General features: G+C 36.0%; 1 protein-coding gene and 1 long non-coding RNA gene across 2 annotated transcripts; one reads left to right on the top strand and one right to left on the bottom strand.

The window, feature by feature from the left end:
• Positions 1 to 1,312: 1,312 nt before the first annotated feature.
• On the top strand, positions 1,313 to 5,351 carry LOC145058810 (serine/threonine-protein kinase GRIK1-like). Its single transcript, XM_079006699.1, has 12 exons — positions 1,313 to 1,670; positions 1,870 to 2,106; positions 2,296 to 2,730; positions 2,819 to 2,938; positions 3,023 to 3,097; positions 3,182 to 3,269; positions 3,357 to 3,481; positions 3,939 to 4,034; positions 4,121 to 4,187; positions 4,655 to 4,770; positions 4,852 to 4,930; positions 5,023 to 5,351. The coding sequence occupies exons 3-12, from the start codon at positions 2,365 to 2,367 to the stop codon at positions 5,184 to 5,186; spliced, it is 1,296 nt and encodes a 431-aa protein (XP_078862825.1). The 5' UTR covers positions 1,313 to 1,670; positions 1,870 to 2,106; positions 2,296 to 2,364; the 3' UTR covers positions 5,187 to 5,351.
• A 3,903-nt stretch (positions 5,352 to 9,254) lies between these two features.
• LOC145058811 (uncharacterized) lies at positions 9,255 to 10,565 on the bottom strand. Its single transcript, XR_013686529.1, has 2 exons — positions 9,990 to 10,565; positions 9,255 to 9,917 (listed from the first exon to the last, which is right to left on the bottom strand). It is a non-coding gene; the product is annotated as an uncharacterized LOC145058811 (long non-coding RNA).
• Positions 10,566 to 15,954: the final 5,389 nt, after the last annotated feature.

Raw genomic sequence — 15,954 nt, 5'->3', positions numbered from 1 at the left:
AAGGGGAAGGGCTCGGGTTGACTGCATCGCACACACCATATGAATTCTGTTTATGTAACATACTCTGATTTTTATGATGATCAACATATTTATTTGATCGAGACGTATGAACAATGTTTTAGAAATACTGTTTTTACTTAAATTAAAAATGTAATTTTTGGGTCATAATATTTGGATGTTTGAGTACAAAGTGAGAAATATACTACCCTATTAAGTCATTTTTCCGGCTAACCTGGAGTAGTCGGTCATAAGGACTGAATATGTACAGTTTAACAAGTTGAAGGAGGTAATTGTGAATGAAAAAGAAACTCAGTCACTAAATATGTATAATAAAAAAATACATTACCCTTTTTAGTCATTATCCCTAAAATATAAGGTTGCATTACTAAAAAAAATATCATTATGTTAACGACTAAACCTATAATAACAAATCATGGTGTTTGTTATGAAGATTTCTTTTATAGACAACAAATGAGAGAATTTCATATATGCCATTTTTAAACTTCAAAATATTATATTTGTCCAGTTTAATTTCTCAATATCATATTTACTCTTCATAAACCTTCAAAATATCATATTTGCCCAAATCATTTTTTATAATGTTTGTAATATTTTATAATCATTTTTTATACCTTAGAATTATTATAATAAATAAAAATTTTAACCATATTATCCTTACGTCTATAATAATGGAATGTGAACTTCTAAATTGTTGGAATGTCGTCCTCTTGACAAACAAAAAGATTCATCTTCAACCCTCTTTATGAAATGTATATTTTGATTGTTTAGTTTTTGTTGTTGTTGATTATGTGGATGGAAGATATTTTAGATATTACCATTGATATTTTAATGTTTAAAAAATACATATACGATATTTTGATATTTAAGAAGGGCATATATGATATTTTGATATTTAAAAAGGACATATATGATATTTTGAAATTTTATGAATGTTAAATATGGTATTTAGAAATTTTATGAAGGATAAATATGATATTTAGAAATTAAATTGGGTAAATATCATATTTTGATATTTAAAAATGGTATATATGAAATTCTCCATTTTTTTGGTTTATCAAAATAAAATAATATTAACAAACTGTAAATATTAAAATATACTAACTTTTAATGTAATTTATAACTATTATCTACAAAAGTAGAAAACAACCATATGTTAATAAAACCACCCCAGTCACATTCAACCCCAAGCAAAACTTTACAAATATACTATTTGTAACCATAAAAATAGAAATAGTAAAATGTCAATAAAAGGTAAAGAAACGAGGGGCCAAATAAAAGTCTGCTGCCTTGAGAGAGACATGAGAGCCAAAGATCCAAACCCTAATCAGTTTTATAGTAAATTACCAAAACACCCCTGGGCCTCTCATCCTCCACTTTACCACCACCACCACCATCATCATCATCATCATCATCATCAAGGTTCCAGCCTCGCAAGTAACAAATTGTTGCTGTCCCTCCTCAGGAGAAACTCCCCCTCACGCGCACGCAACGCGCCGCCTTAGATTCCTCTCTCAACGCCAGATTCATCGGAAAACTTCAACTACTGCTTCTACTTCCCCAACAATCGATTAATTTCCCGTTGCTCAACGTATTTGAGTATATTCTCGTCGTTCCTTTTTTTGCCCTAATTTTGCTTTCGTCATTCCAGGGTAATAATTCATTCGTTAGTTTTTATTATCTTCTTTTTGTTTATTTTAATCGATGATTCTTTGGAGTTTTCTGAAACTCCTATTTGCAACTTGTCGTTGATAATTAATCCCCCAATTACTATTTATTCTTTCTCTCTAAACCGTCCATGATTATATGCGTTTTTCTTTATGCTTTTTCAATTTGGATGTTTTGGTGAAGGATAAAGGAAAGGTCCTAAGGTATTGTCTTGGTGGAGCCGAGCCTGCAATTTGGTGCGGGCTGCTGTCGTTATCAGGAAAGCTGGAAGAGGTGTTCGTGAGAGATGTTGTTGGCTTTGAATCGAAATGGTGTTCATTTGATCAACTGCATCCTTCATTTTTCTGAATGGCATCCTTTGGAATTCAGCCACAAATCCAATTAGCTAGGGCATAATCGCCCCCTTAATCTCCGTATCAGGCAAACACAATCAAATTGAACATCTGGCTTTTTATATTCATGTTCATATTGATTTGAAGTTGAATCCACCTCATTTGATTCTCAATTTCTCAGCTCAATTTCTTATTCCCAGTCTCATAAGCCTTAAACATATGAAACCTGGTCGTTGCATGGTTGTTTAACTTGAGACTTATTTTGTTTCTTGTGCAGGTTTTGTTCTATTGAAGCTAGTAAAGTGTTTTGCTAGATCGTTAAAGTTATTATAGTTCAAGTATATCCATGTTTATCAAGGGATACTCTATAGCAAGTGTGGCAGAAATGGGCTGTTGTGGTTGCTTTGGATTTTCATTAAGAAAAAAGCACAAAAAGACTCGGCCCAGGACACACATTGAGAGTCACATTTCACAGGAATTACTTCTAAATGAAGAAGTAGAAGAAGAGGAAGAGGAGGAAGAACACGAAGAAGAAGAAGATGATGATAACTGCTCATATGGTGATGACATATCAGACACTGAAAAAGATGATCATGTTGAATTCAAGAATCCAGCAAAGAGATCAGAAGACATTCTTTTATACAGAACACAAAACGGATTGATTTGCAGGGAGTTCCCTGTCAAGGAAACACACAAAGTTATCCGCTCAGAGGTAATCATCTTCATTCTTCACTTCTTTCTTTCATGGTGGCAAAATCGTAATTAAACTTACATCTAATCTCCCCCCTTCTTTTCTTTAGGATGAGAATGGAAACAAAATGGTGAATGAGTATGTTCGTGAGTATAAAATCGGCTCTGGTAGCTATGGAAAAGTAGTTCTTTACAGAAGCCAAGTTGATGGGAAGCATTATGCAATTAAGGTAATGCATTTAGTTTTGGACTTATGGTATTCAATTATTCATCTTCCATTCTGATCAATTTTATGTTAAATCACATGAATTTAGGCATTTCACAAGTCTCATTTGTTAAAGCTAAGAGTTGCTCCATCAGAAACTGCCATGACTGATGTTCTTCGTGAGGTGTCTAAAGATTTTCCTTTTTTTTGCTCTATTTCTTCTTGTGTATCTTTTAATGTGTTTTATAAATTATAAACTGAGTTGCAGGTTTTAATAATGAAAATGTTAAACCATCCAAACATAGTAAATCTGATAGAAGTGATTGATGACCCAAACACAGATCATTTCTACATGGGTATGCAAACAGTTAACACCACTACTTTCTTTGACCCTTTGAATCTATGTATTTTTTTTAAAAAAAAGTTTTAATCTTTATTTTCAGTTCTTGAATATATCGAGGGCAAATGGGTCTTTGAGGGATCTGGACCTCCAGGTGGCTTAGGAGAACAAGTTTCAAGGAGTTATTTGCGTGATATTGTATCTGGTCTTATGTATCTCCATTCTCATGTATGTCCTCTTATATATACTCTTATTTTTTATTCTTATTTTCATCAGGTGTTAGAAAGTTATCCATATTCAAATTGACAAGAATTGTATTTTTGTTCTATTTTTTTAAGATGTCGACAAGACTTGCATATATATTCTTTATTAGAAATTAAGAAAAAATTGCCAACTTGCCACTAAAATTTGAAATTTTCTTAACCAACTCTTTTAAATTCCTCAGTTTCTTCCTCTTTTTTTTGTCTTCTAATAAAACATTGTATCTCATGTTTGTCTTTTTATGGTTAACATTTCTTGTAATTTTCTATTTTTGCTATTAAAATCTATTTAATAGTTTGGGATAATCCAAAACGATCTGTTTCTTATGTATTAGTGTAAAGATTGGTATTTAGTCCTTTATTAATATTCCATAAAAAAGTGCTACAAATTATTAATCTTGCATTTTTTTATTTTATTGTGTTAGAATATCGTGCATGGTGATATAAAACCTGATAATCTTCTTGTCACTGCCACTGGGACTGTAAAGATTGGTGATTTCAGTGTCAGCCAGGTTTTTGAGGTAATAAACTCAAATTCCCAAACTACCCTTGTCGATTTTTTTTTTTTTTACAAATATGGTGTCATATTTATCTTTTGTTTTAACAGGATGAAAATGATGAACTTCGACGTTCTCCTGGAACTCCTGTTTTCACTGCTCCAGAATGCTGTCTAGGTAAGGCTAAAATAGTCATTTAACAGATTTCAAAATTGTTTAAAGGAAAGAAATAGCAACCTACTTTCTTATCTTCAAAAATCTTTCCAATTATAGTAATGTTGCAGGTTTTTTTTTTTCAGAAAAAATGAAAAAATATAAGGTGTTTTTCATGAAAAAATAAAGCTGAGGTTTAATCCGAAAAAAAAACAGAAAATATAAAGTTTTTTATGAGATTAACCCCTTTTTACAAAAAAAGTTGTTCTTTTTTTGGAAAAAAAGTGAAAATCTGAGGGTTTTTCCAAAAATTTATTGTCTAAAAGGGGCCAAATGGAAAATTGCAAGGTCTTTTTTAGTAAAAAATAAAGTTAAGGCTTAATAGATTGTAGGTTCTTTTAATAAATATAATAAATAAATAATTGAAAGTAATAAATATAATAAAAAAAACAGAAAAGTGAAAGTAGATTCCTATTTGTTGTTTTTGATAGGTTTAACTTATCATGGAAAAGCTGCTGACACGTGGGCAGTAGGGGTAACTTTATACTGTATGATTCTTGGACAATATCCTTTTCTTGGAGACACACTTCAAGATACATATGATAAGGTATTTTCAATTTTCATTTTATAATACATGTTAGATTGAATGTTGTGAGGGGCAATAATGTCATTTCATCTTGTTTCTTAGATTGTTAATGATACTATTTGGCTTCCTGATGTTATGAACCCCCAACTCCAAAACCTACTCGAGGGTCTTCTCTGCAAAGGTTAGTTAGTCGATCAAGTAAATAAAGAAAATGTAATTTTAAAGAAAATTGAGGGGTATTTTTGTAATTTTATTTTTTGTTACTTTGAACAGATCCAACTCAGCGGTTGACTCTTGGTGACGTGGCGGTCCATCCGTGGGTTGTGTTAGATGAGGGGCCGATACGTGAGTTTAAATGCTGGTGCAAGCGTGAGAGGGGAGAAAATGAAAATGTTGATGAGGGTATAACGGGTAATTTTATTGCTATTACTGACTGACTAAAAGTATAAGCTTATTTGTGATGTCAAAATTATTTGTTTTTTTTTTTTTGTATAGTAAACTTTTTGTTTGGTTTTGAGGTTTTTTTTTTAAAAAAAGTAAACAAAGGGAGATTGTAAGAAATTGGAAAGAAAGTTAAATGTTATTTGGGATTTATTTGGTTATGAGTTGGCAAAATGAGTGAGGACATATGAATGCATCCCTATTGTTTGTCCTTGCTACCTATTATCATAGGTTTCCAAGTTACTATGAAATACAATTTGCAAAAAAACATTAAGTTTACAAATCTTTTATGTTTTATCCTAATAAGAACAATTTTGAAAAATATTGTAGTTTATGACTTTTAAACTTTTGAAGCACATATTTTTTCAATAAAGTAATAACTTCTAAGAGGACATATGAATGCATCCATCATATATAGGCTTTATGTGTTGTGTTTCGTATTGAAGCTATCATCTAATTGGCTACCAAGTTCATGGATTTCATACGTAGTGGAATGTCAACCATCCTACCGCCCCGTTTCCTCCCTTCTCTCCTCCCCTTGTTGTTTACAAAGACCCAAATCAAATGCAGAAACTCAAAGTAAAGATCGAATACCATATAGATGAAGTCAAATTTCAAAGCCTCCAGAGTGGAGGGGTTTTTCAATTTTGTATCGGTTACATTAAAATAAATGTGTGACTTTACAAATTCCGGTTCGATGCTCCCAATCGATTCCAGAAGGTGTATCGGAATCACCAAATCCACCATCTAAACAGGATCATGTACACGACAATTACATTTTTGGAACATCAATTTCACAATCTAGAGTGCGATCCAAGCGAATTTGGAACATTATCGTACTATTCTTAAACAAATACGTAAATTATCATCTTTAAATTCAAGTGAATTTGTACGTTCACAAATTCAAGTGAACTTGGTACTATGCAAATCATGGTAGGCCCATATGTGAGAAATTTTGAATAACGTATAATGTTATAATATATAAGACAAAAGGAAAATGACTTATATAAGCCCAATAAAGTTCTAAACTGTTCAAAAAACCATAATCATGTTTTTTTGTTCAAGAAAACCCAACGAACTTAACATTTTGTCTAAAAATGTCAAACTTACACTTTTGTTTAATTATCATTGGAGTCAACCCGCTAATGAAAGTCAACGAATGACATGGCCTATGACGTGAAATAAAATATCGGGAAAATGACTGATAAAACCAACGAAGTTTTGAAACTATTCAAAAAACCTCAATCATGTTTTATCTATTAAAAAAACCCAACAAACTTACACTTTTGTTCAGTTCTCATTAGAGGCAACCAAATTCATTTATGTATATAATTAGATGGAAATGACAAAACATTATATTTAATGACATTGAATAAACAGATAAGAATTCCCTTTTATATATCGATTTAGGGCTTGAAGAAGAGAAAAATGAACATCATCTGTGTTCGATCTCTTGTAATGGCTACTTCTTCTTCTTCGTCTCAATTGATGATGTCCAACTCAAGATCTACAAAGAAGTTCGAACATATGGGTAAGTGTTATTGAAAGCTCCTCCGTTCTAGATGTCCAAAGCTATTCAAGATATCCAAATCCGAGAAGGGCGTCCACATCCAGAGAAAAAGTTTAGGGCTTGTTCGAACAGATAGGTAAGTGTAACTGAAAGCTCCTTCGTTCTAGATGTCCAAATCCGAGAAGGGCGTCCACATCCACAAGGGTTTGCATCATCAAATATCTTCTTTGTAGATCTTGAGTTGGACATCAACAATTGAAAGAAAGAAGAAGAAGTAGTAGGCATTACAAGAGATCGAACACAAACGTCGTTCGTTTTTCTCTTCTCTAAGCCCTAAATCGATATATAAAGGGCAATTCTAATCTGTTTATTCCATGTCATTAAATATAATGTCATGTCATTTGCCAACTAATTATATACCTAATGAATTTGGTTGCCTCTAATAAGAATTGAACAAAAGTGTAAGTTCATTAAGGTTTTTTTTAGACAAAAGGTTAAGTTCATTGGATTTTTTTGAACATACAAAACATGATTAAGGTTTTTTGAACAATTTTGAAACCTCGTTGGTCTTACAAGTCAATTTTCCGATATTTAATTCCAAGTCATAAGCCACGTCATTTGTTGACTTTCATTAGTCGGTTGACCATAATGAGAATTAAACAAAAGTATAAGTTAGTTGGACTTTTTTAGACAAAATGTTAAGTTTGTTGAGTTTTCTTGAACAGATAAAACATAATTGAGGTTTTTTGAATAGTTTGAATATTTCGTTGGACTTATAAGTCATTTTCCCCCTATAAATACCCAGAAAAATACAATAAAAGTTATATTTACATTTTCTTCACAAAGTTTCACATCTTTTGTAGAAAAGGTTATCAACTTTTCCACATCCACCTCTAGTGTGTTTAAATTGGGTTTTAGAATTCCACTCCATCATTAATCAAAGCCCTTAACCTTATCCAAACAACATTTAACAGTCAGAAAACACAATTACTTTTCTAATAAAATAGTGAAGTAATAGTTATACTTGCATGATTCAACACAACATGAAGGATATGTCACAATCCAACTCGTATCAACTTTTAAAGACTTCAGACAATATGTGTTGTATGATATTTGTCGTTCTTATGCTACAGTCCCTTTTGTTCAAGCAGTTTTTCACTTGTTTTGATTGATAGAACTAAAACGTTAACAAATTATACACATGAAAACTTTTAGAAAAATAAAGCATATTTTAATTGATGTATTTGCTTACACTTTCAAAACGTGCGGTTATCGTAAAGATGAAACTGTATTTAGGAGACAATTATTTTTTTCAATAGTTTGTTGTCAAAAGTAACTCTTCTACTTCATTTCGATTATTATTATACATGTTCTATAGGTCATATATGTCCTAATAAAAGAAAAAGTCTAATTTTTTTCATCAAAGAAAAAAGATAAACGTACGCATATGTTAAACAATACAAGGTATATAATTATAGCTTTTTACCAACGGGTGGGGAGATTAAGAAGCCCGAAGTGATAACCTTTAACTTCACATCATCTTTGTTGTTCTTATTAAAAATTAGATAGTTGTTATAACAAAATTGCTTTCTATTAACCTAACCCAAAAATTATGATGCAATTGTATCGTTAACAAGAAGACAAATTCAGGTTTCTTGATCACCTCATCTGTACATGCCTCGTACTAACATTTGCTTAAGTTTATGTTTTTTTCTTTAATAAAATAAGTTATACTTTTTCTTTTGTTAGGACATACGACATATAGAACATGTATAACAATAATCTAAATGAAACACAAGAGTTACTTTCGACAACAAAGTATCGAAAAATGGTTATCTCCTCATCGGATAAAAAAAATATAGTTTTCATCTTTACCAATAACTGCAAGTTTTGAAAGTTTAAACCAATATATCAATTAAAATGTACCTCATTTTTTTAAAAAATTTATATGTATACTTTGTTAATGTTTTAGTTAATTCTATCATCTATAAAAACATATGAAAACTGTTTGGATAAAAGGGACGCTTACTCTTTCTGCACAAGAAAGACTGCAGAAACGACAATTATCATCCACTGCCTGTTGTTTGAAGTCTTTAGAAAATACAAGTTGGATTGTGACATATCCTTCATGTTGTGCTAAATCATAAATGCAAGAGATGCATGTATAACTATTTTTTACTGTTTTATTAGAAAAGTAAATGTTGTTTGTTGATAAAAGTGGAATTTAAAAACCAATTTTAAACACACCAAAGGTGGAAATTTTGATAACCTTCTCTGCAAAAGATGTAAAACTCTGTGAAGAAAATGCAAATATAACTTTTTAAACAAATAAATCAAAGAAATTTGGATGTGTAGAACTCACCATTTCACAAACCGATCAATAAGTTGATTCTTTAAAATGTAGGGATTCAGACATTCAGTATTAAAGAGTGGAATTGAGCATTTTGAATATCAAATTATAGTTAATTAAATGAATAATGAAATAGTTGAAATTAATCGACGTCATACCAAAACTTCATCAAACTAGTTCAAAACCTGTGACACAAAATTCAAATGAAAGTAAAATGTCACAAACTGGATATATTAATATCAAAAGAAGTACTAATTCGAGCAACCTTATGAATTGCTACCAAAATCAAAATCAAAAAATGGAAAAGGATACAAAGAAACGAAGCTGCGGAGAGATTGTTTCTTTGAAGCTTCAGAACATTTAAGCCAGTTAGATTCTCAATCTCTCATGGCATCCCACCGGAAAGCTTGGTCAACCTCGCTAATTTTGAAGGAATAAACCCGGAGAAACTGTTATTAGTCAAATCGAACAACAACAACAAATCGGACCCCACAAGAGGCGAAATCGAACCCGAGAATCGATTGTGAGAAATATTCACAATTGTGAGATTCTTCAAGAGAGATTGTTTCAGGAAGAGGACCTTCGAAAGAATTATTATAAAGACTAAGAAACGAAAGCTCAAAAAGATACCTAAATGTATTTGAAAGTGATCCTGAAAGCTTGTTATCACAAAACGATAAAGTTTGAAGCTTTCTGTAGTAACCCAAACTCAATGGAACCCGACCCGATAAATCCTTTTGCCTCAGCTGAAGAAAAACCAGATTCTTGAGCTTCCCAATTGTACCCAAAATCTGACCCGTGAAATGATTCCCAAAAAAATCAATTCATTTAACATCGAGCAATTCCTGAACTCAATTGGAATGTTTCCTGAAATATGATTATTGTAAAGATATAATACACATAGCTTCTCTAATTTCCCTATTTCAATAGGAATTTCACCTGTAATCATGTTCCCAAATAGATATAGATTCACCAAATTACTCAAGTTTCCGATTTCAGAAGGTAAACTACCGGAAAAACTATTATTGTTGAGTAAAAGATCAGTGAGGTTCTTTAGATAGTGAATCTCATACGGTATTTCGTTTCCAAAGTTATTACCAGAAATGCCCACCACTTCGATTGAAGAACAGATTAGCACCAGAAAAGGGAAATCGCCGGAAAGACGGTTGCTGGAGATAAACAAATGGCGTAAATTCGAGTCCCCCGAGCACAGTTTCTCCAGGAACCCACCGGTGAAAGAATTGCTAGAAAAAACTAAAGCTTCGAGGTTACCATTTTCAAAAATTGAAATGGGTAATGTTTCCTAAAAGATTGTTACTTGAAAGATCAAGATTCTGGAGCTCAGAAGCCAGAGTAGCTCCGGCGGGATTTCGCCGGTCAACCGGTTTCCATGAAAGTTGTATTTCAAGGCGGAAAGGTTAGATCAGGAATAGAGCCTGAGAGGGTGTTGTTTGCTAAATTCAAGATTTCGGGGGACTGAAGTTGTCCAATTCAAGAAGTAATTTGCTTCCATTAAATGAGGTGGATAAACATAAATTAATTATTAAATGTCAGGTCAACTTTGTAACCTGGTAACCGGTTAATTTTGAAAAAAATGGCTTAGTTGACGGTTCAAATACGAGTTTAGTAGTCTAATGCGCAAAAACATTACTTTAGTGACCAAATCAGACAAATGACGAAACTTTAATGTGCTACAGTATCATTTTCCCTAAATATAATGTTGAATAAAGAATAAATTATATTATAATGTTCCAATCTTATATTATATATATAGTGTTGGATTATAGTATAACGTTATATATTGCGTTGTATTTTAATGTAACACTAAATATAGCGTTAAATAAAAAATAATTTTAGTGTTAAATATAATGTAATGAGTCTAAAAATTTTAAGATTTCTAAAATCTTTTATACTATAATTATAATTATAGATATCGTTTAATAATATTAAAGATCGAAAATAGTCTAAATAGTCTAACTCAGTAAATAGAAGTCAAAGCATTGTTGGATAACACAGAACATAGGCAGCAGCCCAAACTCCTATAAGATAATTTGTTACAATATTTTTTGAGTTAATGGAATATGCCATAAGAACTCTTTTTTATATTAATACTATAAGAAAGTTCTATAATCGCGTTCACAATAAAGTTATTCATGCATAAAGATTTCTGCATACAAACGTTAGTCTATAAAGATAAACGATAATATCATACATGTCTCAACGACGAGAGTGATAAACGAAAAACAAAAAAATATGCACACAGAAAACGAATATAAGAAGTAAGTCGAAATTTTGATGATGTGACCTGGGGTTCCGTCTATTTAACATTCTTAAATGATTCCTTTTCTATATTACAAATCAAAACATCACTTATAAAATCGATATCTATTCTATTATGCAAATCAGTCTTCAACTTCATTACAGAAAAACATAAAGGGGTTCGCCAGTATCAAAAAGTCAATGGCAGCGTCGACAGTGGGTGGGGCTAAGGCAAGACTGACGTATGAAGGATTTTTGTTTTTTTCTGTAATGTGCAATGTGCGCTGCTTTCCTTCATCCGATTTTATTAAACAAACAATATGGATTGGGCATTTGGGCTTCTTTTTTTCATTTTACCAATTTGAGAGTAAATATGGGCTTAAATTTTTGGACTATCAAACATACATTTTAGGCTACTTTAAACATTTAGTTTGAGCTATTTTGTGTTTGGATTTATTTGTTAGGAGTAACCTATAATTTTTTCGGGGTAGCACCGTAATTAGAATAAATCCAAAAAATATATATACTTTTTGACATTTGGACGAAATTTGAGGGGTAAGACGACTCCCATGCGGACCACATTGAGTTTCAAGGCCCATATTTGGAAGGCTACCAGGTGATCCCTTTAGAGTGATCGGTATGGGTGTAACGACCTATTTTTTCACGTCCAAAAATTTCATTTTTCAATTAATATTTAGTAAAATCATTTGCAAATAAACATTGTCCGATCAAACCGTTTCATAAACATATACTATGTCTGAAAACCAAAACATGTGAACTATCAAAATATCAGAGTATGAATCTCAGAACAATCCCATGAATGCGGAAAAACAGTGTGCGTGTATGACGTGCCGCTACCGCGCCAGCTCCTTCCCCTTCGACGAAGAGGTACCTGAAACCAAAACTGTAAACACGAAGCTTAGTGAGTTCCCCCATCGTACCACATACCAAGCGATCATGTAACATAACATACTGACAGGCTATTCTGGGGTGCCTGACTACCCGGTGCGGCCATTCTGGGGTGCCGTCCTACCCGTGTCGAGCCATTCTGGGGTGCTGACTACCCATCGGTCCTAACAAACGATCCTCGAGGACTATTTCACCCCTTACTGTCACTACCACGTATATATCATATCAGGCCAGCATACAAACATATCATCACATACTGTCAGACATAGCTGGGGTGTCTGACCTACCCTTCGGTCCTAACGACCGAACTCTACTACTATCACACATGACATATCATGCCAACACATAACATATCAGGTCGTAGCAAACCTAGATGATATCACAAGGACAATCATCTAACATATAACTCCTACTGGTGGGCCGGCATTGTGGCCGTAGACCCACCGCTACTGGAAGGTAACTCACCTTAAAGTAGCTGCTGATTCGAGCGGGAACTGACTGTCTATTGTTGCTGCTGCTGTTCCGGAAGTCCTCCGGCTATAATTCCCACAAAACATTCAGTCAAATACTGCTAGCTGTACTTAGGGTAAAATGACCATTTTACCCTTGACCAGGTCAAAGTACAAGTCAAAGTCAACTTCCAATTGACCCGACTCGCCGAGTTGGCTTGCCAACTCGTCGAGTCCCTACCCATTTGATTGTCCTCAATCCGACTCTACTCGTCGAGTTAGGCATTGACTCGACGAGTTCTCCTTCTAACTGATGTCCACAAGTCCTTCATCCTACTCGCCGAGTTGCATGAACAACTCGTCGAGTTCATCTTCATCCGATGAACACTCTATGCTGAGACTCATCGAGCTGTATAAACAACTCGCCGAGTCTGTTCGTGAGGTAAGAAGATTGCCTTGGACTCGCCGAGTCAGGGCATTGACTCGCCGAGTCCCTCCATGGGTGAGTCTGGATTCCGACTCACTGAGTCCCCCCCCCCCATGACTCATGACTCCACTCAGCAAACACAAAAAAGGGGGAAAACTCGGGGACTCGCGACTCGACTCGCCGAGTCCGATGAGCGACTCGCCGAGTCGTTCACATGCAATTACTACATACTCGATTTTGCTTTAATCCAACTCATGCCATACATAGATCTGGGCTCTTAGGGTAGGTTTTACACGTAAAGTTTCCAACTTTACATGTATACATGCATAGGATGGGGATTTAAGGCTTAATAAAGACTAAAATGGTAGATCTAACACATTCAGGCCATTTACTTCCATAAAGGCCATGGATCTGAGCTTCTGGAGCTCAAACATGCCTAGATCTAGAGGTTAATCAACTCATTACCATCCCTATTCCATAAACAAGCTTGGAAAATGGCTCAAGAAGGACTTTAATGGCGCTCTAAGGGATTCTTAGCATAAAAATAGAAGGAAACTGAGTTATACCTCAAGAAATCTCTGAAATAACACCAAGATATCTGGCCTCCTTCTTCTCCTCTTGATCTACCCTCCCTTTCTCTCAAAATCTTCAAGAAATCACACCAAAACACTTTAATCTCACAAGAAACGGGGTTGGGATGATATAGAGAGCTCTGAGGGTGAAGGGATCGGGCTTGGGGCGCATAAGGTTGGTTTAAATAGGGTGCAAACCCTTGAAATTAGGGTTTCATCCAGACAGCGGGGACTCGCCGAGTCCAGAATATGGACTCGCCGAGTCGCCAACTTAAACGTGTTCAAATGTCCCTGCTCTACTCGGTGAGTCGGGCCTATAACTCGCCGAGTCCAGGGCTAAAAATGTAAATTATTTAGATAGGTCATACGCACCAGGAACCAGGTGCTACAAATCTCCCCCACTTATTTTAGACTTCGTCCTCGAAGTCTGCTACTCGACCCTGAAACAGCTCAGGGTAATGTTCCATCATTTCTTCCACCGACTCCCAAGTCTCTGAACCCTTCCGGTGCTGCCACTGCACCTTCACTAATTTCACCCTATTGTTCCTCAGATCCTTCGACTTCCGGTCGAGGATTGCAAATGGGCGCTCAATGTAATTCAGGCTGCCATCAACCTGAATATCTTCTAACGGCACTACCGCTGAGTCATCCACTAGGCACTTCCGCAACTGGGAGACATGGAAGGTGTTGTGGATCTGACTGAGTTCGGCTGGCAGATCCAGCCTATATGCTACCTTGCCCACCCGGGCTACAACCCTGAACGGACCAATGTATCTCGGGCCCAACTTGCCCCGCTTCTTGAATCGAATGACGCCCTTCCAAGGCGACACTTTCAGGAGAACCATATCCCCGACCTGGAACTCTAGGTCTGATCGGAGCTTGTCGGCGTAACTTTTCTGCCGACTCTGCGCAGTCTGCAGCCTGCTCCGAACCTGCTGGATCCTCTCGGTCATCTTGAGCACCACCTCTGTGCTCCCCATGACCCTCTGGCCAACTTCACCTCAAAATATCGGGGTCCTGCACCTCCACCCGTACAACATCTCGAATGGAGGACGGTCAATACTCGCGTGGTAGCTGTTGTTGTATGAGAACTCAGCCAAGGGAAGATAGGTATCCCAGCTACCACCGAAGTCTAACACGCACGCCCGCAGCATATCCTCCAAAGTCTGGATGGTCCACTCGCTCTGACCATCTGTCTGCGGGTGGAAGGCGATGCTAAAATGCAGACGAGTGCCCAACTCGTCGTGAAACTTCTTCCAAAACTTAGAAGTGAAACGCACATCCCTATCCAAAATCACTGATATCGGCACCCCGTGCCGCTCTATTATCTCCCTGATATAGATGCCGGCCAACTTTTCGGCCGAGATACTCTCCTGGATCGGAATAAAATGGGCGCTCTTGGTCAATCGATCCACGATGACCCAAATCGAATCTACCCCTCGAGCAGTCCTGGGAAGCTTTGTGATAAAATCCATCATAATATCTTCCTATTTCCACAACGAAATATCCAACGGCTGCATCTTGTCGTGCGGTCTCTGATGCTCGGCCTTTACCTTCCTGCAGGTCAAGCACCGCTCAACGTACCAAGCCACATCCCACTTCATGCAGGGCCACCAATAGTCTAGACGAAAATCCCTATACATCTTCGTCGCCCCTGGATGAATGGAGAATCGGGATTTGTGCGCCTCCTCCATCAAGATTTGGCGCATGCCTCCATGATACGGCACCCATACCCTACAGTGTAGTGTCAATAATCCTCGGCTATCATAATCGAAGGAGGTGACTTGACCCACTATCCGCTCGCTCTTCCGATGCTCCTCCTTCATAGCCTCCTGCTGAGCTTCCCGAATCTGCTCTAACAGTGGAGTCACCACCGTCATCCTCATACACACATCCCTGGCCGGCGCCGCCTTACGGCTAAGCGCACCGGCCACCACATTGGCCTTCCCCGGGTGATAAAGGATCTCGCAATCATAATCCTTCACCACGTCCAACCACCGACGCTGTCTCATGTTTAGATTCGGTTGATCCATGAGGTACCTCAAACTCTTGTGGTCCGTGTAAATGGTACACCGAACTCCATAGAGGTAATGTCGCCAAATATTGAGGGCGAAGACCACCGCCCCCAACTCTAAGTCATGTGTCGGGTAGTTCGCCTCGTGAGGCTTTAGCTGCCTCGAGGCATAAGCAATGACGTGCCCCCTCTGCATCAATACCGCGCCTAAACCTGAGGTAGACGCATCACAGTATACCACAAAAATCCTCTACGCCCTCTGGCAGGGCTAAGA

The sequence above is a fragment of the Lactuca serriola genome, chromosome 6 (assembly GCF_051521515.1).
Source record: "Lactuca serriola cultivar US96UC23 chromosome 6, Lser_US96UC23_V15, whole genome shotgun sequence".
NCBI lineage: Eukaryota > Viridiplantae > Streptophyta > Magnoliopsida > Asterales > Asteraceae > Lactuca > Lactuca serriola.
Note: the sequence above shows the minus strand (reverse complement) of the source record. Positions and strands in the feature narration are given on the sequence as shown.

What these genes read in the sequence shown, in the direction of transcription:
- LOC145058810 (XM_079006699.1), top strand. Translation starts at nt 2,365, where the DNA reads ATGTTTATCAAGGGATACTCTATAGCAAGTGTGGCAGAAATGGGCTGT. An exon ending in GGAAGCATTATGCAATTAAG is followed by an intron (nt 2,939 to 3,022) that starts GTAATGCATTTA and finishes ACATGAATTTAG; the next exon opens with GCATTTCACAAGTCTCATTT. An exon ending in TGACTGATGTTCTTCGTGAG is followed by an intron (nt 3,098 to 3,181) that starts GTGTCTAAAGAT and finishes ACTGAGTTGCAG; the next exon opens with GTTTTAATAATGAAAATGTT.